A 23,896-nucleotide genomic window follows, 5' to 3' on the forward strand; every position below is an offset into this window, starting at 1 on the left:
AATTTCGTTGCGGGTCTAATGACAGTTAACTTACCCCCGGGACAAACTTAACCTTCATTGGTTGGGTTCAACCTTCATTGGTTGGGTATGGCGGTCAAGCTGTAGATCCTGGCTACACAGGAGTTGCAGCGGTGGGAACGAGAGGTGGGAATAGTCCCGTAGGCCGCCACCAACCCGCCACTGTGAAAACCATTGGGGGAGGCCTATGTTCAGCAGTGGACGTCCTATGGCTAAAATGATGATGATGATGATACTAATTTCAGAAACTTACGTTTCCAGCCCGACACAACTTCAGTTTCCACTGAGAGGGAGTACGGATTGAATGACAGAACCGGTCTGACAGATATATCTATGTCAGAATTCATAGTATACAAGCTGGACGACACAGAACTGAAGGTGCTAACTGAGTGAGTATTGCAATTGCAATTGAAATAGCAGATAGGGTTATTAACAATTTAAAATTATAAATAACTTGAAAAATCGTACTGCCTAAGGCGGGAATTGAACCCACAACCATCCGCTGTGCCAGGCGACTGCTCTTCCAACTGAGCTACTTAGACACTGGATGAACCCGTCAAAATTTTCAACATTTTCGTCGAAATTAACAATTTCGTAAAAAAAACACTTAATTCTTGCCCTTATAACTGATAAATTGAGGCCCGATTCGACCGAACTTTTATTCGAGAATAACTCCTGGTATAACTGGCACATTGACAGTTTGAGTATGGGAAATATGTCAAAACGTCGACTAACTGACGATTTATTCTGCGATTAATATTTACAGCCGTATTCAAAAACATTACTACGAGGTCTCACAGTGCGCGTGGCCGCACAGGGTAATACACGAACCAATCACAGAGCTCTAGTATTCAACGCTGTGCGTTCGATTTGCTGCTTCACATAAACAAGCATCGTTTGTGAATACGGGCGTTACTCTTGTTTGGTCGAATCCACCCTGAGTAGTTTTTAATCATCTCAATTGGGTACCCTCCCTAAACCAAGTACCCTAAGCACGAATAACTTTGGCAAAGAACTGTAATATTGACAATGAATTGTTTGCTGGCTATCAGGGGAGAAAATATTATTTTATTCATTTGCGTAGTTAAAAATTAAAAATAACGATATGAAAAAAAAAAGTTAGCCACTAGCTTTTGTCGAAAGACATCTTTCTTGTCGTTTATTTAAGCAAATTAATAACAAATTTTCTATTGTGACAACAAACAACCATTGTCCATTCATAGTCATCACAACAGTAACAGTACAGGAATTGAAATCTTATATTGTCAATTCCAGGTTGACAATACAGTACGACAATGAGCCAGACCTACAGCCTAAGAAGCCGGAGAACCTGGAAGTGACCAGGTCAAGCGTCAAGTATGACAGGGAGAGCTGTCAAGACTCCCTCTGTGGCATCATGACTGTCACCCAGGGGCATTTGAAGAACAGGACCTTTGAGGTAAGGAGCTCATAGACGTGCGACAGTATCTAGGTTTATCGGCGACTGTCGCCGACTTAATTCGCAAGCAGTCGCCGATCGCCAACGACAGATATTCAAATTAGACGACCGTTGCCGATGCATCGCGAATACCGTCGATGGTCGCCGGCAGTTGCCGATGCATCGCGACACTCGATGACGGGCAGTCACTAACGTATACTCAGAGTGAACATGTCATGACAGCGAAAGGCGCAAGTTGTAAACTGTCGCCGACAGTCGCTGACCGTCGCCTACTCTATTATCTCAAGCAGTCGCCGACATAAATTCGTTCGTATGTAAGCTCTTAAGACGACCTTTTAGCCTTTGTGGTCTGACCACTTGCTTCAAACCCAGAGGTCCTGGGTTCGATCCCCTGTGGGAGCAAAATTTATTGCTCGACCTGCCGGACTAGGTTGCGCACCGTGATAAAATCTTATCGCAGATTTTAGACGACAAATGTATGGACTTATCGTGTAAAATCGATAAAATGGCGTGATAAACGGTTATCGCGGCTCACATCCTAGGCCTTCTGGTTTGGGTTATTCTTAGTCCACCTGGCTAGCTAGTACCACCATTTTATCTGTCTGTCACCATAACTACATTTCTGTATTCCGGCATCCTTTGTACCTACTTGAGGAATCCGTGAAGCTTTTTTTTTATTGTTTGTATGTACCTATGTGATAATAAATAAATATTTTTCTCTAATTCTACCATTATTACGTTTGTTACAGATATTATTAAAGATTGCCAAAAAAGGAATTGACGCTGACAACATAGTGAGAAACTCATCAATGATTCACAGCCTTGATTTCATAAATCTACTGAGGTAAGTTATTCATTCAACTGTTGATCAACATAAATACAAATCATCATTATCATCATCAACCTCCACAATCCGTCTGGCCAGCGTGGAGAGAGCAGACCAAATCCTCTTACCTCTGATAAATTAGAGAAGGTGCTCTTGCAGTGGAGTCTAAATGATCGGATGATGATGATTAATAAAGTTTTTGATTGAAGAACGTGAAAAAGATAGTGTGAAAACTATATCGATACTTCTGGTGCATCTGGGCTCATCAAAGGGCGTAAAGGACAAAATACCGAAAATGTAAGATCGTTTCACCCACGAAGACGCGCCCCACCATTCTTCCGCTAATGTTTGAGTGTTATCGGTGTTACGCTAAATCATCCATGAGTGCACACGCACACTACAATAATGACGCTTGAATTGCTCGGATCACCCCGCACCTCGCGCTTCCCTCGACCAAAAATTGGTGGGGCGCGTCTTCGTAAATGAAACAATCTATACAGTTTTACTCAGAATTTAATTCTCTATCGGTCTATAATCTTGTTTGTCGGATTTCCTAAAAAAATGCCTTTACGGCCCATTAAATTATGGATCACATTACTGTCTCTCTTACAGCACTATATCCCAACTGAACTACACAACCCTGAAGAGAATCTTCGAGGACCTGGTCTTGGGAACTAGCTACGAGCTGGAGACTTCTAGAAATATATTCCTGGAGATGCTTCCGTACGCTGGCTCAGATGCTTCAGTCAGATTTGTGAAGCACTTAGTCATTGAGGAGAAGGTAGGTTCAATCAACTGCGTCAACTGCGCACCTGGCTGCCGTGACGTCATATAGACGCTCTGGTACGGACGGGGCGAACGCGGAGACGTTGTGCGGGTTGACAGCTAAAAGGTCGTCTTACTTCAAAGGTCCTCTTCTTGAAATGCCCCTGGGTAACTGTTATGATTCCACAGCGGAAGTCTTGACAGCTCTCCGTGTCATACTTGACGCTTGACCGCGTCACTTCGACTTCGGCTCTCTTGCTTCTTAGGCTGAAGGTCTGACTCATTGTCGTACTGCACTTATACACGTAAGTACATGTCCCTTAATGCTTGCTTTACCACCACTTCAGGACAACATAATTATTCTGATGTTGAAAAGGTGGCGAAAGAAACTCAGTTGCCTTTGTGAGGATTATTCCATTTTGTTCACCTGCCTCTTATTTTATTCTTTTCACAGGAGAAAATAGAAGATTCCGCGCTGATTGCAATGATCAGAAAGCTGCCGTTCACTGGAGCAAACTACACCCAAGAGTTGTTGCAAGAGCTGGAGCCGTTCACCAAATTGGGACTGGACTTCCCACAGGTGGGGTAGTCTTTATTATTTTAAATATAGGGTTCAAATTAGAGGCGTGAGAAAGGACTACTGTTGTGCCACGGTGAAAAATGCAACGTACTGTGGCGCTGCAACTGCGCTTCTGAAAATATTAAAATTATTAGGGGTGTGTGTGTAGGTAGTGGTAGTGGCGCATAAGTAAAGTAAATTGTAGTACATTTAGGGTGGATTTGACCAACCAAGAGTAAATATTAATCTCAGAATAAATCGTCCGTTTTGACATAATAATTTATGTATTTCCCATACTGAAACTGTCAATGTGTCAGTTATACCAGGAGTTATTCTCGAATAAAAGTTTGGTCGAATCGGGAGTTAGTAATAAAATATATCGATAGATCCTAGTCGGTACCTCAGTGGTGATGATATTAGCTCCTAACAAGGTGCTCAGTGGTCACTGAGCCCCCCTCTAACCACTGAGCACCCGGACCCGCCGTCTTAAAAGGTGTCATAAAACATAATTAGTTTTTTTTTCACGACCTACTTTTAGGACATAAACATCATGACAAGCTTCTTTAAAGAAATAAGTTGATAATTTTAGAACAATTGTCTCTACTAAATAAGTAGATCTTATTACTTTGATTTTAGATCACCTTAACAAAGTGCTAGTCCAAACATTTGCTCTTGTTTTTAATTTTTCTACTTATTTCTCCAGGAAATCAGACACTCGGCTATCCTTAGCTTCTCTACCCTCCTGCATCAGACCAAGAGGGATGGGAAAGTAGGGGACGATTACTTCGACAATATGGTGGTGAAATACGTCAGGATGTACAGTGGTGAGTTCCAAACAAGAGCTGGCATTCTGCTGAAAAACCTAATCAAATCAAAACAAAAGTATACAGTAACTCCATTATGCGTCTCGAAAAGTCGTTAGTTTTTTGAATTACGTAGACTTTTTCTCACATCCCAGTAGAATTTTAACCTTACTACTGTGTCGGGACAATATCTGTCATTAGACTCACTTCTAAACTGTTTTCACTTATCACAAGTTTTATGTTCTTCTGATTAATTTCGTTGCGGGTCCAATGACAGTTTAACTTTCCCCCGGGACAAACTTGACCTTCACTGGTTGGGTTATTGGCGGTCAAGCTGTAAATCCTGGCTACACAGGAGTTGCAGCGGTGGGAATGGTCCCGTTACAAGTTGTTTTTACCCACAAGGTGGTCCGACGACATTATAAAGGTAGCAGGAAGGCACTGGACGCCGGCCGCTACCAACCAGGCAACATGGAAAGCATTGTTGGAGGCATATGTTCAGTAGTTGACGTCCTATGGCTGAGATGATGATGATGATGAAGTTGTTTTCTTATAAAACAAAGACAGATTGTTAATGACTTTTAAAGACTTTTTGTTAAAGACTCAAAGATTTGTTCGACAAATCCGGGAAGTGGTGCATTTTGTTTTATGATTGGACGTTATTTTATCCCGCTCTGTGTTATTTTTTTCGCCCCAGCAATTTTTGGTCTCGGTCGCGCGGGGTGCGGAGAGTTTGTTCCGAGCAATCCGAGCGTCATTATTGTTGTGTGCGTGTGCACTCATGGATGATTTAGCGTGTACCGATAACACTCAAACATTAGCGGAAGAATGGTGGGGCGTGTCTTCGTGGATGAAACGATCTATAACCTGCATTTTAGATTGTCCCCACTACATGGACCGACTGATCTGGCTGCAAGGCATCAGCAACATAGGCTTCTGGGCGCAGAAATACACGATGGAAATATTCACTGACACCTCCAAGAAACGAAACGAAAGGTTATGGGCTGCATTCTCTACCAACTACATCGACAACCAGTACTATACTGATGGACAAGTTCGGGTACGTATCTGTCCGGTTACAGTTAAACTTTCCCCGGGACAATCTTGGCCTTCACTGGTTGGTTATTGGCGGTCAAGCTGTAGATCCTGGCTACACAGGAGTTGCAGCGGTGGGAACGAGAGGTGGAAATAGTCCCATATCTTGTCTCTACCTATATCTATAAGTATCTCTATCTATAAGTCTAGTGTTTAACTCAGACAGTGCCTGAGATATGGGAGCGGCACGAGAGGGAGTTTTTGTTAAACGTCTACGGGACTTCAGTGGGTCTAGTCAAAATGCACTTTAATAAAATCGCAAACCAGTCTCAAACAAATAAACAAATCGCAAAAGTGGTCGATAACAAAAAAGGCTTAGCCAAACGGCAAAAAATCAAATCGCAAAGCCTTACCTATCGATAATCGAAAGACTGGATTGAAATTTGCCATACAAAGGCTTAGCCAACATGCATCAATCAATCAATCAAAATCGAATCGAAACACCCGCCATTTTCATTGCGATTACCAAAACCCCGGTGATAAGCTTCGATTCGATCGAAAACCAAAAAAAAGTAAAGTTTTCAGACAGCCCCCCTAGACAAAACGCACTTTTTGATCGAATCGCAAATCGAATCCGTCAAAACTCCATACAAAAAAGGGGCTTTTCGACCACTTTTCGACTGGTTTGCGATTATAATTTGCACTTTGTCTAGACCCACTGATAATAATTGATATTTAACTTTTTTTTTAATTTGACAATTGGTAAAAAAAAGTATACCACTAGTCTTTGACCTTAGCCTGTTCCGAAGAAACAATCGCAAAGTCATAGACATTTTCTAACTTTTATTCGATTTTGAATGAACTACAAAACGCCACGTCGATCGTGGTTCAATGTGCATTTTGGCTGCCATTTTACGATCGAAACGAATTACTAGTGACGCGGCGACTGAAATTATCGAAAGCTTCCTTGGTTAGCGATGGCATTTTGACTAGACCCACTGATCTCCTTCAAATTTATATGCTCTGTCACGTCATAAATGTCAATGTCACCCCTCCCGTGCCGCTCCCATCCCTCAGGCACTGACTGAGGTATGTTCTAGACATATAATTATGAATTATTTTACAGATAGTAGACCTGCTTCTCCCGATCCTGACCAACTCCACCGAAGACCTGCAAATCAAAATGGCGGCCGTCCACGTCTTTCTGACATCAACAGCGATTACTCAGAATGATTTCTTGACTATCCAAAGATATTTAGTCAGAGATGAGACTCTGTATCGGTTTTGGTACATGGCTATTAAGAGTTTAGAGTTGAATAAAAACTTCGATGGATATAAGTTGGCGTAAGTTGATGTTTAAATACAATTTATTATGTGAAAGTAACTGCGTTTTATGCATAAAGGATAAAGGACGAAGCACACTTATCAACCCGGAAACGGATCGTAACAGTATCAACTTGAGGCGGTCAGTATTATTTCTATGAAACTCCATACTGCAACGCATTCTTATCCGCACCGTAACGTAAACGCCTCGCATCGCGGTTGACAGCGCGCGAAAGGCGATACGGTGTTAATTCCTTTCCGAATTGATAAGCCTCTTATGAGCGTTATGCGTAAACCACTGAAAAAATGATATTACCTACAACTCGATTGAGCTAATTAAAATAAATTATTAGCTGTACAACCTTGTGGATGGACGTCTCACGCTGCGTTTTCCGGTACGCGGCTTCCATTCCAGAACCTTGCTGCCCCATCGGCCGTCAGTTCTGCGTACTATGTACCCTGCCCATTGCCACTTCAGCTTGCTAATTAATCCGTTGGGCTATGTCAGCGACTTTAGTTCGTTTACGGATCTCCTCATCATAAAGGTAGCAGGGAAGCGCTGGACGCAGGCCGCTACCAATCAACATGAAAAGCATTGGGGGAGGCCTATGTTCAGCAGTGGAGGTCCTATGGCTGGAATGATTATGATGAAGATGAACTGTACAACATCCTTTTTACTAGGATTTTCTTAATACATTTCTTACAAACAACATAAGATGCACTCTGATTCACCAAACTTTGTCTCCCACTCAGCTCAATGTACGTCCCAGCAGTATCAGGCCTGAAGTACTACCTCAACACCGACTTCTGGTCGGTCAACAACCTCATCATCAGCTCCGCCGACCAGTCGTCCACCCTCCACCTGCTGTCCACTGGGAACCCTGGAGAACTGCCCAACTTCGCTGGTCTGAGGCTGTCGGTGGGAGGAAATAGAGTTTCTGTAAGTCATGATTGTAGAACGTTTTCACATTTCAAAATCAAAAAATCAAAATCAAAAATATTTATTCAGTTTAGACCACAAGTAGCACTTATGAACGTCAATAGAAAAAAAAAAAAAAAGAAAAGGTAGCCCTTATGGGGCACTTTACATGTCTCCTTATCTTTTGGGCCCTACCAGAGCTTCGAGACAAACATAATGGCAAGTGCTGAGAAGAAACGCCGGAACAAACTCAGTCACCACTTATTGCCAGGAATTATCTAACGGTAAGAATAGTCAAATTTAAGTACATCGAATATGTGCAGACTGAACTGACCACGCATCCTTGTCATCAATATAGTCTCGAACCTTGTAGTAGTTTGGACATAAGGGTATTTTTTATTTTAGGCGACTTAGTAGCGCGACAAACGCGCTACAGACGCGCTGCCGATAATTTCATACTATATGACAGCGGATGCCTGCCTTCACATTATAAAAACGCCGCTGCCGCGCTGCTGTCGCGCTTCTCACGCCCTAATGTGAAAGCGGCCTTAGTTTAGAACTATTATAAATGAAAGCGTCAAGGACTGAGTCGAATAGTGACTGAGCTTGCGTTGGTTTCTCTCAGCACTGGCTCATTTAAAGGCGTAGCTCACTTATCAACCAGGAAAGGGTTCGTAAGCGTATCAACTCGAGGCGGTCAGTATTCTTTGTATGAAATTCCATACTGCAACGCACGTGTACCTACGTAAATTTATTTTATCTTTTTATTTATTTATAAATATCTTATCACATCTTTTCTACTTCGTCTATATCGTATATTGTTATTTTCTACTACGTCTGTATTTACACTTAAATTTATACGCGCACTATTATTATTATTTATGTATGTATATTTTATGCAGTATAGGTTAGTGTCCGTGACTCTCACTCGGCATGGGGCACACTGAAAACCAGCGTCGTGGCTTCCCTCACCGGGGGCCACGGCATATGCTGAGTGGGGTCCCATTGCGATGGGCATCGCTGTGCGATAGGGTGGCACTGCTTAGTTTACTTGCTCATTCATTGTATGTTTTATGTCACCTCTGTCATATTTGCTTTTTTTTTTCATTTTACCTCTTTTGTCATTTGTGATGTCCATGGCAATAAATGTTTCTTTCTTTCTTTCTTTCTTTCTTTAAATGCCTCGTCTCGCGGTTGAAGGCGATGCGGTGTTAATCCCTTTCCGAGTTGATAAGTCTGCTATGACCTTTAGAAAACTAATTAGCTTCAATCCTAAGTTGGATTCATCCTATCTCCAATCTAACCAACTACCTATAGTCTTTCGTCATTAGAATCCTACATTATTTCTGATGGACACAGGCGGTACGAAATTCGCTTGGTCTTGTATAAACTTATTAAAAATGTCATTTTTCCTGCAGGTCTACATCTCAGCAGAAGGCGTAGCCTCCAACATATACAAGAGGATGCACAACTTCAACGAGGATGAGCTGAAGATGGAGAAGCTGGTGGAACTCCTGAAAGAGTTCAAGGTGTGGGCCACAAAGTCTTCGGAAGAGGTGAGGGTATTTTGAAAACATGAAAAACCTGCAACAATTCGCCAAAAACCTTAAAAGGGGGCGAGAGAAAACTTACACCGCGATGTAAGTGACATACAACGCCATCTATTGGCATCCTTCAGAACTAAAAAACCAAAGAACCAAAGCAAGTGTGTTGCTAGTCTTTTATGTATTTCTATGGTGTTACAAAATAAATGTTAATTGAAAATAATTGTTTTTACAGGTGCACATAGATTTCGTAGTCAAAATCCAAGAGAAAGCTATTTTCGTCTCGCACATGAATCAAACTAGGTTTGACAGCTGGAACTTGCTGGAATGTAAGTATTTTGGATGATCTTTTAGATACATAATATGGACTGTAACATAAAGATGTTCCATTCCAATAGACGACTATTTTGATACAAATTGACAACCAATTTATTAATTAACCAATATATTTTAAAATAATGCACTCTTTCTCTAAAAAATACTTTTAACTTCTTTGTAAATCATATTTTAAATAAAAAGAAATGAATGCATTATTTTATCAATGAGGGTTTTCGCGAATAAAAGATCCGCTAGATGGCGGGACGTGGATGTGGGGTCTGACTGCTGCGTGATTGGTGGATTTTGACATATCTGTCAATGTCATGTCAAAAATAACCAATCATGCAGCATTTGGACCTCGCGTCTACGTATTGCCATCTGGCGGATTTTTCATTCGAAAACCCTCATTAGCTTGCCTACTAAAAAGAGTTTAGTTGCTGGAAATTATAAAAGATCCCTTTTATTGCAGGATCGGTTTTTTATGCAGGATAACGTTTAGTAGTATAATGTGTTTTAACATGTGAACGTACATGTACATCCCGTTTGCAATATCCCGTAAAAAAGCTATTTTCCAGCATTACTGGGTCCCGCAAAACTGGACTGGATTGCCGTGGGAAAGAGGCTTTTACTAAATCTTTATTTTCTTCCAGTGGCCAAGTCAGTAAACGAATTTTTACGACTCGGCAGCCACATCAATCAGCAGCTCGTCTACTGCCCGACGCATAAGGAGTTGATTTTCCCAAACGAGCTCGGTAAGTGTTCCGTATTACCCCCATTTTTCGCTGTTACACCGTCATTTTGTACGTTTAGCGTTTGGGAGTGTTTGGTAAAATGAAAGTAGCATTAGTACTGGTATTTTTATGTTAGGCTAGGGAAAGTGTAAATATTTTCCCAAGTTTTATTATTAATTGCTTGATTAAGTATAATTTTCATTATTTAAAAAGAGCGCTGAAGGGTGGCGCTGCTTGTCTCCACGGAACACATAAAATAGTACTGAAAAAGTTAGTTCCTATTTTGACCACCGCACCGCACTTTTTACGTGACCAAGTAAAGTGTATTGCTGATAGCTTCTAATACAACTAAATACTTACATTATGGAAAGGAAGACGAAAGGTTTATTGGGCACAAATTACTTAAACAAAACTTAAAATAACATCATGTGATGAATTATCTAAATGGGACAAATTTCGTGTCTGTATTAATTAAAGTTAATAGGTAATTACTGTTTTTCAATTAATAGGTATACCAGTGAAACTACAAACGACTACACTATCGTTCACTTCAATCCGAGGAAACCTGACAACACCATCGACGGATCTGCACATAAGGTAAGTCTGCTGAGGAAAACGGTATTTTTTCGATACTTATTGGATAATAAAATCAAATCAAATCAAATCAAAATTCATTTATTTGCTTGATAAGCGGTACAGCAGATGTCAATATAAAATTAGTTCGCACAAATCACCACAACTGGCATGCAAATAGCTTACAACTACTTAATTTACGCAATTTAATAGATACATGCAACAAAACAGGAAACATGTGGGTACATACTACTGAAACTTAAAAGCATCAAAGTATTCCTTAATGGTGTAAAAACCCTTACCAATCAGCCATGATTTTAATTTTCCTTTAAAAACATTTAACGGCAAAGTTTTCATTTCTTCGTCCAACCTATTATAAACCTTAATAGCCATACAGTACGCATTATAAATCATTCTGAAAAGACAAAGAAAACACTATTCATCGATCAACACCATATCGCCTTTGCTAAGCTGCCATCGTATTTCGCGCGCTGTCAACCGCTTTACGGCTTTACGGTGCGGATAAGTGTGCGTTGCAGCTTCATACAAAGAATACTGACCGCCTCGAGTTGATACGGGTACGATCCCTTTCCGCGTTGATAAGTGCGCTACGTCCTTTAATTTTTTAATTATTTTTTTTAAAAGATTATGAGCAATTTGTATTGTCCAAATTACTAATAGTCCCATTAGCTATGTATAATATGTATGTATTTACAAAAAAAAAGTATATAAGTATGTTTATATCCGTTGTCTAGTACCCATAGTACAAGCTTTGCTTAGTTTGGGACTAGAGGCGCAGTGTAAAATGTCCAAGGATATTTATTTATTATTTATTTATTTATTAGCCCCTCGTGTTAAGCTAAATAAGCTTGTGTTACGAGTGGCCTCACCTCAATAGTCGAGCGGCGGTGGGATTCGAACCCACGTTCCTCGGATCTCGAGTCGGCCACTCCGACCCCTTCACCGTTCGGCTATCGTGGCTATCTGATGATCTGATGATGATAATCATGAATTTATAGGTATCAAGGCGTAACCCTGACATCCTTATCATCTTTCGGCGCGTTCTTCCAATCTGAGCACACGATGCGAGTGCAGACCTCCACGGTAGCTCACTTGCCCATCAAGTTCAACGTCACTGCTGGACCCACTGGAGTGGTCAAGTAAGTAGTAAAACAACACTTACATAGCCAGTGTTTGAAGAGGTGCTATGTTTTTCGAAATAATGCGCATCTTTCAGACTAAAGTATTCAAGCAACTTTCACATCTAATGACGAGCATACATTAAAATCAAGTTTTTGCAATCAAGTTTAGTGACTGAGTTTCTGCTTCTTCTCAGCACTGGCCATTTATTGTCCTGAAGCAGTGGTAGGGTTAATACTATGACGTGTAAAAGTGCTTTTTAAAAGCCTATTTGTAAAAATAAAATTAGGTTTATGAGTTTTATGCTTTTCAAAAGGTTTTATGATGGAGTGCCATTCATAACGAAGGTGTAAAGTGCCTACAAAAATTTATGGCACCTAGTCCAACTGTACGTAAATTTTATTCCACTCCTCAATTTACTTTGTGAGATAGCGTGACGTCATCTATGTTACCGAACTTTCCAGCCGTAAGGTTAGATTTGTTATAAAAACAATGTTTGTTCTAAATTAAATAATTTTATCCAGCTTTATATCTCCAAACCTGCAACGCGGTGGTATAGTGATGCACACAAGAGTACAAGTGGAGAAGCGAGCCAATGGGACTGTGGATGCTTTCACTTTGAAACGCGACGGGCATGATTATGAGGTAAACTTCATCATCATCATCATTACAGCCACAGGACGTCCACTGCTGAACATAGGCCTCTCCCAATGACTTCCAAATCGCACGGTTGGTAGCGGCCTGCATCCAGCGCCTTCCTGCTACTTTTATCAGGTCGTCGGTCCACCTTGTGGGTGGACGTCCCACGCTGCGCTTTCCGGTACGTGGCCTCCATTCCAGAACCTTGCTGCCTCATCAGCCATCAGTTCTGCGTACTATGTGCCCTGTCCATTGCCACTTCCTTCATAGATAATAATAAATAGATAGAATACACCTTATTGTACCACACAAGACAAGGAAAGAAAAAGAAAAAAACATTCAAAAGATATGGCACAATGGGCCGGAAGACGTAGTGTGGGCAGGCTTCTCACTAGGTGGACCAACGATCTGGTGAAGGTCGCGGGAGGTGCCTGGATGCGGGCGGCGCAGGACCGGTCTTTGTGGAAAACCTTGGGGGAGGCCTTTGTCCAGCAGTGGACGTCTTTCGGCTGTAACGATAAATGCTCTCACCAGTTGACGCCATTGGCAAGTGGTTCTTTCGTTTGTCTTAACTATTAAGCGAAAGTAGCCTAATTTACATAATGTAATCGTTAAAACAATTTATTTAATTTTGAACATGAACTCCATTCGCAGGTGAACGAATCGAGCATATATTTCGACTGCGACCACTCCGCTGCAGGGTTGGGATTCGAGGATCTCTTCACCACCAGTTTCTACGAGTAAGTTCTTAAAGTTTAGGCAATAATAAAAAGATTGAGATTTTCAAAATCTCATACAAACCCCAAGCCTGTCATATTATTATTTAGTTCTGCATCTCAAAACTTCAAAAAGCAAACCTTCTTGAAAAAAAAAACCTTTTTCGTTTGGATTTTGGCTTCGTGTAGTTTGCACATTAAGGACGTAGCACACTTATTAACTTGGAAAGGGATCGTAACCGTATCAACTCGAGGCGGTCAGTATTCTTTGTATGGAGTGCATTAACGCAGCAAAATTTTTATAAATGAAACTCCATTGCAACGCACACTTATCCGCACTGTAATGTAAACGCCTCGCCTCGCGGTTGACAGCGCGCGAAATGCGATGACAGCGCGCGAAATGCGATGACAGCGCGCGAAAGGCGATACGGTGTTGATCCCTAGTTGATAAGTCTGCTATGACATATAACTGAAAATTATAACTTCTTTTTCAGCTTCCTCAATTCCCTGCGCTCCTCCAGATTGATCCTCAACAGTTTCCCTATCCTTGTCTCCTCACCCTCCAAGTCTTGCGGCGTCATCTACCCTCCCAAGACCTTGGGGGATGATAAGGGGCTCTTGGCCACCCTGGTGGTAGACGACGCACCATCAGTCGTTGGGTTCCTATCAGGGCAGCAGGAGCAGTTGAAACTGACGCTGCTTTTGAAGTATTATAGGTAAGGATTTATATCATTTTACATCGTCAACTATTGAGCGCACTGAACACGTTCTGATGAGCTTTGTATTTTTTTATCTATTGAAATTTAAAATTAATCATAGATATATTGTGAAATACAAATAGGTAATGCGTAGGCAGAAATAATATTTTATTATCTTACTTTTGCAAAAAATAAATAGTTTATAAGAAATAAAATGACGAAGTGGGACGTCCACCCACAAGATGGACCGACATCATAAAAGTAGCAGGAAGGCGCTGGACGCAGGCCGCTACCAAGCGGGCAACATGGAAATCATTGCGGGAGGCCAATGTTCAGCAGTGGACGTCCTATGGCTGAAATGATGATGATGATGATGAGGGGATGCAAATAAGGGAAGAGATATGAAATGACATTGGTGTGGGTAACTTCTTAAAAAACCTGCAAAAGTAAACAACATCATTCATTGCTCATACTAAAGACATAAAACGTAATTTTATCTATTTAGCGAATAAAATTTTCTGTGACAGACCGACGGCCTGTTTATGTATATTTTTGATTCCAGACAAGACGTCGAAGCTCCAGAAGATGATACCATCTTCAAACTGGATGCGGAGTTCGAAATAAACAATTTGGACGACAAAGTCACTACGAGACTGGTTGCTAATGGATCCAGGCCTAAGTCACCAGGATCTAACTGGAGGGTAAGTTAAGAAGAGAATAAGGCTCGGTTTCCACTAAGGTGGAGCAGAGCGGAGCAGAGAGGAGGAAACACTTATTCGTTCAGTAGTTGTGAAAACCCAGGGGAGGCCTTTGTCCAGCAGTAGACGTCATTTGGCTGAAACGAATGGACAGCATCTAGTGATGATTTGATCTCATGGAGATATAGAGAGATGCCAACTAAGTAATGCGCTGAATTCGAAACTCAGTGTCGCATCAGAAATTCACACACACAAAGAAATCAAAATAACCTTAGCCCCGCGCCCTTGTCACATTTCTGTGATCTGTGATTGAGCTGTTTCATTATTTTTGCTCTCCAAATAAAGAAAATAAATTATTTTCAGCTGTTAATAGAGAACCAGGACTTCAATATCTACGCCAAGAACATGCCTCAAGGCACCAGCTACGCCGGCAGCTTCGCCGTCAACTTCGTGACGTCATCCAAGGCCAGGGTCCTGAAGGTGGAATACAGTGACAATAAATACTCCTTGGGGAAACTCCTCAACTTGAAGATTACTAACAAAAATGTAAGTGTTTTTTTAATTAAACTAATTATTTGTTGCAAATATAACACTTTAAACAAGTAAACAAGATCATATTAAAGTTAATGCAATAGTAGGCACCTTAGTTAATGCGATAACAGGTATCTACTGCCGAAAATGCCCTATAGATACTAAAGGACACTAACTACCAACTGACCAATCTGCGAATCAATGGGAGAGGCTTTAGTCCAGTCAATGAATGCCTTAACGACGGTGTAGAGAGAAATCCGTGGAACACAATTTCTGACCTCGGGACTTTATTTAGCCTAGTTAGGTGGTGAACATAGCAAAAGTCCCCGCCCTTAGCTCTTGAGCCGGCGGGGAGAGGGGGGTTTAAAGGTACCACTTTTCGGTTTTTCGCTTAATCCTCGGAAACTATGCGTCCTAGTGACATGACTACTATGAACCAAAAAAAGCTTATTCAATTTGCTACAGGTGAGACCGTCAAGTTTTTCTATATCTTGTATAGTTTTTGAGGCATCTGCTCTAGAAGGTCTGTAAAATTGGAAATTTTATTTTTGTCTTACATGTTCTTTTCAGGAGAAAATCGACTAAATCAACATTGAGCAAACACTATAGACATGCGGGAGCATGTTAAGCCTAGTTCCAGGGAGGGGACTGCACCGTGCGTAAATTTAGACGAACCAATTAGAGCCACTTTTGACTCCTCATCATTCAACTTGATTATCTCACCTGTAGCAAATTGAATATGCTTTTTTTGGTTCAAAGTAGTCATGTCACTAGGACGCATAGTTTCCGAGGATTAAGCGAAAAACCGAAAAGTGGCACCTTTAAACCCCCCTCTCCCCGCCGGCTCAAGGGCTAAGGACGGGGACTTTTACTATGTTCACCTCCTAACTAGTCTAAATAAAGTCCTGAAGTCAGAAATTGTGTTCTACAGTTTTCCATCTATAATGCTTTATTGACTGGACTACTTATGTTCAACTAGTGACGAGTTTCTTGCGCTGCTTCTTCTCAGCACTGGCCCATTTATTGTCCCGAAGCAGTGGTAGGGTTAATACTGGGACGTGTAAAAGTGCTTTTTAAAAGCCTACCTTGCAAAAATAAATGAGTTTTAAAAGTGAACTTCCTGTGGCTGAAAAGATGATGAATGCCAGAACAATAGTGACATGAGCAGTAATAAGCAAGCTGCTGATGTATCTTAAATTCTGATCATCGATTTTTTTTATTTATGTATTAATTTCAGTTACCAAGTGACATGTTGGCCAATCTGGGTCTGGGGTGTGAAGCGGAGACTTTCAGGCAAAAACCTTTGTTCAGTACTTCTGAAGATCTAGCCCAATTCAACGTTACTTTAGAGGTTTGTACATATTCAAGGTGGCTCTATATTATGTACTAAACTAATTTAAGTATTGTAAGGTTATTAAATGTGAAATTAATTACTTACTTTGACTTGAAGGTCCTATATCCCCTAGATGGGGCAGAGGGCGTCCACAACAGTCCTCCATCGCGTTCGGTCTTGAGCTTCCCGCTTGATGTCGCTCCAAGTCTTGCCGATTTTCTTCGCCTCGTCTGCTACAGTGCGCCACCAAGTTTGCTTGGTGTGACCACGTTTGCGTTTTCCTTGGTGGTGGAGTGGACGTCCTGTGGCTGAAATGATGATGATGATGATGAGTTAATTTCCAGGTGAAGAACGCTATAGCATCGTTGGCTGTGAATAATGACGCGAAGATTCAATTTGTGTCGCTCGGCTTTGACAGACTCTTCGAAGCCTGGACCAATCTGAAGATGATAAACAACTACTACAGTAAGTAAATCCTTACCTTCGAACTCCTATGTTCATCTGATAAATTACGTTGCGGTTCCAATGACAGTTTAACTTTCCTTCGACAAACATGACCTTCACTGGTTGGGTTATTGGCGGTCAAGCTGTAGATCCTGGCTACACAGGAGTGGCAGCAGTGAGAAAAAGTTGTAAGAAAAGTCGGAGTCGGAGTCGACTTTGATGATTTTCTTTTCGTGGCTCGCGCAGTATCGTTCATAGTCCGTCTCGCTCATAACAAGTTACAAAAATAATGACAGATAGCAACATTATCAATTATTCCCAGAAATGACTTTTCTTTTTGCAAATAATATTTGTTTTATAGCTTCATACCGTCAAGTTTCACTGCTATAGAACGCTTTTCCACTGTGCAATAGTTGTGTGTGGAAATCGATGCCCATAAATTAAATTCTATTGATCTTTTATGTTGTTTTATCCAGAGGAATTCTCGCCGTCGCAAAACGGTACAGCGGAGAAAAATTTCGAGACGTGGTTCAGGTTCGGACCCCACGGAGGCACCACCGAATGCACTGAACGACTCCTACTAGGCGACTGTACTGAGAAACCCAGGTAATATATAGTTAGATCGTTTCATCCACGAAGACGCGCCCCCCCAATTTTTGGTCTCGGTCGCGCGGGGTGCGGGGAGTTTGATCCGAGCAATCCCAGCGTCATTATTGTAGTGTGCGTGTGCACTCATGGATGATTTAGCGTGTACCGATAACACTCAAACATTAGCGGAAGAATGGTGGGGCGCGTCTTCGTGAAAATCCATGCATGGGAAATTGGGAAACAATTATGATGAAATTGAGCTGATGTGTAGATAGATCTTCTGGTACCCAATAAAACGACACAGCCCTATCGAGTTTGGGCTTCTTTGGTCAGTAATGACGAGTATATTAAAAAAGCTTGTTTTTAAATTACTCTGCCACAGGTTCGCAATCACCCAACTCAAGCAGGGGGGGCTGAAGGTTTACGCGGGGGGGTACTACGTCACGGTGGAGAGGACGGGGAGGCAGAACATGTTCATCAATATGACGCAATCGGACAACCATTTGAAGTAAGTCAAACGGGACTATTCTCGTTCCCACCGCCGCAAATCCTGTGTAAAGCCCAGTCTGCGAGCACGTAGAATTTTGTCCAATGACCCCAAGCTACCCATCCTTATCGCTCGCGCATAATTATATTGCTGTCGCGACTGTGTGACGGGCGCCCGCAGTGAGTGTGCGAGCTCGACAGCAACATAATTACGCGCAAGCGATAAGGATGGGTAGCTTGGGGTGAACAACAGTGAAGACCAAGTTTGTCCCGGTTTAGAAGTAAGTTGTAACAACTGTGGTTGCTGGTGTCAAACCGACTTTTTCATAAAGGTTACTTAAACCTTTGTTTTGTGACCTGTCGTCCACTCTACACTGGAGGGAAGTCGAACCTTAACTTCGAACTCCTCCTATGTTCTTCTGATTAATTTTGTTGCGGGTCCAATTTTTTGTTTCTTTCCCCCATGTCTATCTTGTCTTTCACTGGTTGAGCGCTTATTAGCTGTAGATCTTGGCTACACAGGTGTTGCAGCGCAAAAAGAGGTGGGATTGTCCCGTCATGTCAGTCTAATAGCTTCTATACCCTGTTGATTTCGACATTGAGATTTCGGTGTGGTAAAATGTGCATTTGGAAACTACTGATACCCATTTTGTCCCAACCAATACTGAGTTTTCTGAACCTTCTCCTTACAAACGATTCTGACTATGCCTTTTTTCCAGGGTCTCCGAAATCAAAAACGGCGTGAAGATCACCTCGCCTCACACAGGCGTCCAGGTCTATTACAGACACCAGGATATGCTGATCCTGGTGCCAAGCTCGCATCTCCACGCCATCTGTGGGCATATCGTGGCATCTTTGCCCATAGATGCTAGGATCTGTGGGATACACTAATTAAGATAGCGTAACATAGCGGTCGACAAATGTTATGTAGAATCATAATTATGTCGACAGTTGCTAGACTAGAATCTGTGAGACATTAGAGCTCGCTCCTGCACGCCATCAGTGGGCATAGCGTGGCATCTTTGCCCACAGATGCCAGAATCTGTGGGAAACACTAGCTAGGATATCGAGACATCCCTGTCGACATAACTTATATAGCATCTGCACTCTAGACAAGTGACAAGACGTGACAGTTGTAATTTGAAATCCCTACGCTCCGGCGTTTTTGTTTGTAGTTATTCGTACATCGCTCTGTGAAGGAAATTCGAAGTTGCAAACGTCACGTTTTTCCACTTGTCTAGGGGTGCTGGGGCAGGCAATAACTAGGATAGCGTGGCATCTCTGCTCATAAGATGCTAGAATTTGTGGGGCATTAGAGCTCGCATCTTCATGCCATCTGTGAGCATAGCGTGGCATCTCTATCACATGCTAGGATTTGTGGGAAACACTAATTAAGATAGCGTGGCATCTCTGTCATATGCCGACAGATGCTAGAATCTGTGGGACATTAGAGCTCCCATCTTCATACCATCTGTGGGCATAGAGTGGCATCTTTGCTCACAGATGCCAGAATCTGTGGGAAACACTAATAATAAGGTCGAAAAGAGATGATTTGGTGCTAAATTACAATAAATGTTTAACCCACTTCATGCATTGTACATTGAAATATCAAAGTAAAACTACTTTCCCATAAAAATGGAATTGCACAACTCAAAAATAAAAAATTCCTTAACAACAAATCTGTATGTTCTTTCTTTCAAAAAGTGATAGTAGACCATATTTTGATAATAGCACAAATTAATAAGTGTAGTCTTAATGCAATCAATAATGTGTAGGTAATGAATGTAAATAATTATTTTTATTTAATTAAATATACAGTATGTAAGTGAATCGTTGTTTAATTTAACAAAGTCAACGTTTTATTCCTTTATTTGAAGTCTCGCTGAGTTAAACGCTAGACCTGGAGTTTTGAATAATTATTTTGAAAGTGCTCTAAGTATCATTTAATTGAACCCACATACAAAAGTTACAAATGATACGGGATCGTTTAACGCTCACTTCACTTTATACAGGGTGTCCCAAAAACGACGGATAAATAACCCTGCAACTATAAATAGGATTTTTTATGTAAGTATTTTTAGAAAATTGCCACCTGTGATTTTTCTCATGGAATTCAACATAATTCCAAAATATTAAAAAAAGAGAAAGGTAAAATTTAATAATTCATAATCTTGCATCCCAAAAGCAGGTGGCAATTTTCAAAAATACAAAAAAAACTTAAAAATCTCGAAATCCGTGATATTTTACCTGGTCAAAATGTTATATTTAGAGAGACCATAGTGACTTATCGATAGTGAACTACAAGGTTATCCATTATTTATGAGACACCCTGTATAATGATATTTTTTACTTTAAAAGATTTATCATAGTTTGCAACTAAACTATTTATCAACAATGTTCGCCAGAAGCGGTTATGTGTTTTGTGCGTTATTTTTTATTATTATTTTGGTTAATATTGGTAAGTATATTTTATTATTAAAATAAGATCTAGGCCTCTTCAAGGCGAGAGTGATCGTAGACATTTACATGTTTTTGACTTTAACTAATTTATTATTTAATGTTTTTGTAGCCGCAACAGAAACTGTATCTAGACAAAAAAGGTAAGTAGGACATTTTTTTTTATCTACACTAATATTAAAAAGAGGAAAACTTTGTTTGTTTGTTTGTTTGGTTGTAATGAATAGGCTCAAAAACTTCTGGACCGTTTTAAAAAATTATTTTACCATTCGAAAGCTACATTATCCACGAGTAACATAGGCTAAATTTTTTTTTAAATAGGGTTCCGTAAAATATGTGGATAATGTAGTCCACGCGCGCGAAGCCGTGGGCGGAAAGCTAGTTTGAAAATATACTAGTCACTTGTGATAAAAAGTACCTACTATATGTCTAGAGCTTAACTCAATCTGAGGTATGGTAGCGGCACGGGAGGGGTGACATTGACATAATAATATTATGATGTGACAGAGCATACAAATCTGAAGCACATCTGAAGTCTCGCTGACGTTTGTTTGACGTCGACGTCCCATAAACACCCTCCCGTGCCGCTCCCATACCTCAGGCATTAACTTAGTTATGCGCTACATCTCTATACAGGGTGTTAGGTAAATGGGTATATGAGCCGACACTAGCCCATGTTAACATGGTCATATATAAATGGTATGGTGAAGTCAGAAAATTGATATCTTCATTTTAATTATTTTAATTTTCATACAAATCGGATTTTTATAAAATTTATTATGTGTGAAAATTAAAAAAATTAAAATGATGATATCAATTTTCTGACTTCACCATACCATTTATATGCCCATGTTAACTTGGGCTAGTGTCGGCTCATATACCCATTTACCTAACACCCTGTATAGTAGATATTCCTATTAACCCCTCCATAGGTTAGGATAGGGTAAATCATTGGGAAAGGCCTATGTTCAGCAGTGGACGTCCTGTGGCTGAAATGATGATGATGATTTTTTCTACCAAAACCCAGATGCATCGTAGTCCAGAAGCAGTCAGGGTCTAGAGACGTGGATGATGAGGATGACGAGGACTACAGGCTGCCGCAGCCGAAGGACCCGAGGCCTGACAGGATCCGAGCTGGTGCTGCACTGGATAAGAGGTTTGACGTTGAGGTTAGTCCCATTTTATGAACATTAAGTCTAGGCGCAGACCAGCAATTTTTAGTCGGCCGATAGTTGGGCTCGATTATAATTTGTATGAAGAATCGGCCGATACCAAATTGGTGTAATGTGCGCACTTTCATACATCTCCATACTGATTAACAGCCCGACCCAACTATCGGCCGACTAAAAGTCGGTGATCTGCGCCTAATTAGAGTTTGTTGCGGCGCTTCTTCTCAGCACTTGCCAAATGTTGGTCTCGAAGCGCTGGTAGAGCAAAAAGATTATGAGACGTGTGAAGGCTCCATAAGAGCAAAACTTTGGTTCTTTTTTTTATTAATAGTTTTATTTTTTTTATTTTACTATTTGACGATGCAAATAAAGGAATTTTGAATTTGACTTTGACTACTTCTTCTTGTCGTGTCGACAACATCGGCCCAAAACTCCGCCACAAGAATGGCGTTGTCAGTAGCCTTCATTAAATCTTCCTGCGTGCAGTGCTTGGGCACGCAGGGCACGACATCATGTGCTTCGTCGACTGGGGAACAAAACCACTTTGACTATGAGTGTGATATTTTATTATGATGAGTGTATCTTAGCTCAGGATATCTGGTAGCACAGAAGTACTTAGAGGCAGTTGCACAGCCCCTTAAATCCTTTGAGCTAATTTTTAGGGTTCCGTAACCGAAAGGTTATTACAAAGACTTTTTTTTACCCAGGAAAATGGGTGTGGGACTCGAACCCACTAAAAACCTGGGGTGTTCTCTCTGCCGCATAGTGGTCGGCGCCTTGGGTACTAGAAAACGACCAAGGCGCCTTCCGCGGACGTCCCGCCGAATACTAAAAACAGCATAAAAGAATACATTAAATGGGGCTCCCGTAAAGTATGTAACACAAACGTGACTTTTTTCCATTTTTTTCTCGAAATTAACAATGGCAATAATTTTACGGAATATTCTGTTTATTTACTTTAAAAAGAAACAATAAAATAAAATAAATTAAATTGTTGCTCCCATACAACAACAAAAGCGTCATACGGAACCCTTTGCACGCGAGTCCGACTCGCACTTGGCTTTTTACCCAAATTAGGCTCACTCAACCAAATTATACTTAATGACCATGCGGGGCGATTATTTTTGAACAATTTAAAAAATGGGTCGCCGGCCAAAGGGTTAATAATGCGGTTTAAGCCCGGGCTATTTTTGAAATTATTCCGGTACACTGGCAGGGGTGGAAATATGTGAGGGTAAAGGATTTTTCACACTGGCTGCAAAAAAATCCTACTAATATTATAAACGCGAAAGTTTGGATGTCTAGATGTTTGATACAAGAGTATCGAATAGCGTGAAAGATCACGCAAAAACTTCTGAACGGATTTTGCTGAAACTTTGCAGTATTATCCTACTAATAATGCGAAAGTTTGGATGTCTGGATGTTTGTTATTCTTTCACGTAAAAACTACTGAACGGATTTTGTTGAAACTTTACAGTATTATTGTTTGTAACCCAGATTAACATATTATAGGCCGATCTGTGAAGCCGCGGGCAAAAGCTAGTTCTTTATAACCCAGAATAACGTACCACGTATCTTATCTATTCGCGCCACAGTGACAAAAAAAGTGCATAGTAAGAATTTAAAACAATCATAACTCGAAAACTATCAAAAATCGCGGAACATACATGGGGGTAATTCGGGTAGCCCTGGTGATGCTCTACCTCTGGGTTTCAGCTTGCCACTACTTTTTGGGACACCCTGTATAGGATAAAAAACTACTCGTCTTATAACGTAATGTTTAGGGTAATTGGTGTAATGTCATCGTAATAGTAGGTACTAAATAATGTAGTATTTTAGTACTCAATTAATTATCTTTAAAAATAGTAAGACACGGGTCTTAACGCGACGTTTATTAATGAGTTACATTATGTACTCACGGCTTGACGTTTCGGCTGCGATGCTGCAGCCGTGGTCACAAGCAGACTGACTGGACGACGCCGCGAGCCGCAAGTCGCGTTAAGACCCGTGTCTTACTATTTTAGTTGAAATGGAACGCGAAAGTTTAAATCATATAATTCTCTTTTTACAGGACATACCAGCCAGACTCCTGAATCTCGTCCCGAAGGCAAAAGGATTGAAAAATAAGCGAATGTTCCGAAAACA

General features: G+C 40.9%; 1 protein-coding gene across 1 annotated transcript; it reads left to right on the plus strand.

Annotated features, from left to right (window-relative positions):
* Window positions 1–285: 285 nt before the first annotated feature.
* On the plus strand, window positions 286–19,955 carry LOC135086151 (uncharacterized). Its single transcript, XM_063980956.1, has 24 exons — window positions 286–407; window positions 1,294–1,456; window positions 2,206–2,300; window positions 2,895–3,063; window positions 3,502–3,627; window positions 4,310–4,430; window positions 5,288–5,469; window positions 6,571–6,788; window positions 7,521–7,707; window positions 9,105–9,242; window positions 9,466–9,559; window positions 10,199–10,300; window positions 10,789–10,876; window positions 11,872–12,012; window positions 12,517–12,637; window positions 13,286–13,371; window positions 13,842–14,063; window positions 14,608–14,746; window positions 15,107–15,289; window positions 16,512–16,625; window positions 16,952–17,072; window positions 17,528–17,657; window positions 18,022–18,147; window positions 18,845–19,955. The coding sequence occupies exons 1-24, from the start codon at window positions 352–354 to the stop codon at window positions 19,014–19,016; spliced, it is 3,294 nt and encodes a 1,097-aa protein (XP_063837026.1). The 5' UTR covers window positions 286–351; the 3' UTR covers window positions 19,017–19,955.
* The last annotated feature ends 3,941 nt before the right edge of the window (window positions 19,956–23,896 follow it).

The sequence above is a fragment of the Ostrinia nubilalis genome, chromosome 30 (assembly GCF_963855985.1).
Source record: "Ostrinia nubilalis chromosome 30, ilOstNubi1.1, whole genome shotgun sequence".
In the NCBI taxonomy this organism is placed as follows: domain Eukaryota; kingdom Metazoa; phylum Arthropoda; class Insecta; order Lepidoptera; family Crambidae; genus Ostrinia; species Ostrinia nubilalis.

Coding starts and splice junctions, on each gene's coding strand:
- LOC135086151 (XM_063980956.1), top strand. CDS start 352: ATGTCAGAATTCATAGTATACAAGCTGGACGACACAGAACTGAAGGTG. Junction 9,560..10,198: donor CAGCTGGAACTTGCTGGAAT/GTAAGTATTTTG, acceptor ATTTTCTTCCAG/TGGCCAAGTCAGTAAACGAA. Junction 12,013..12,516: donor GGACCCACTGGAGTGGTCAA/GTAAGTAGTAAA, acceptor AATTTTATCCAG/CTTTATATCTCCAAACCTGC.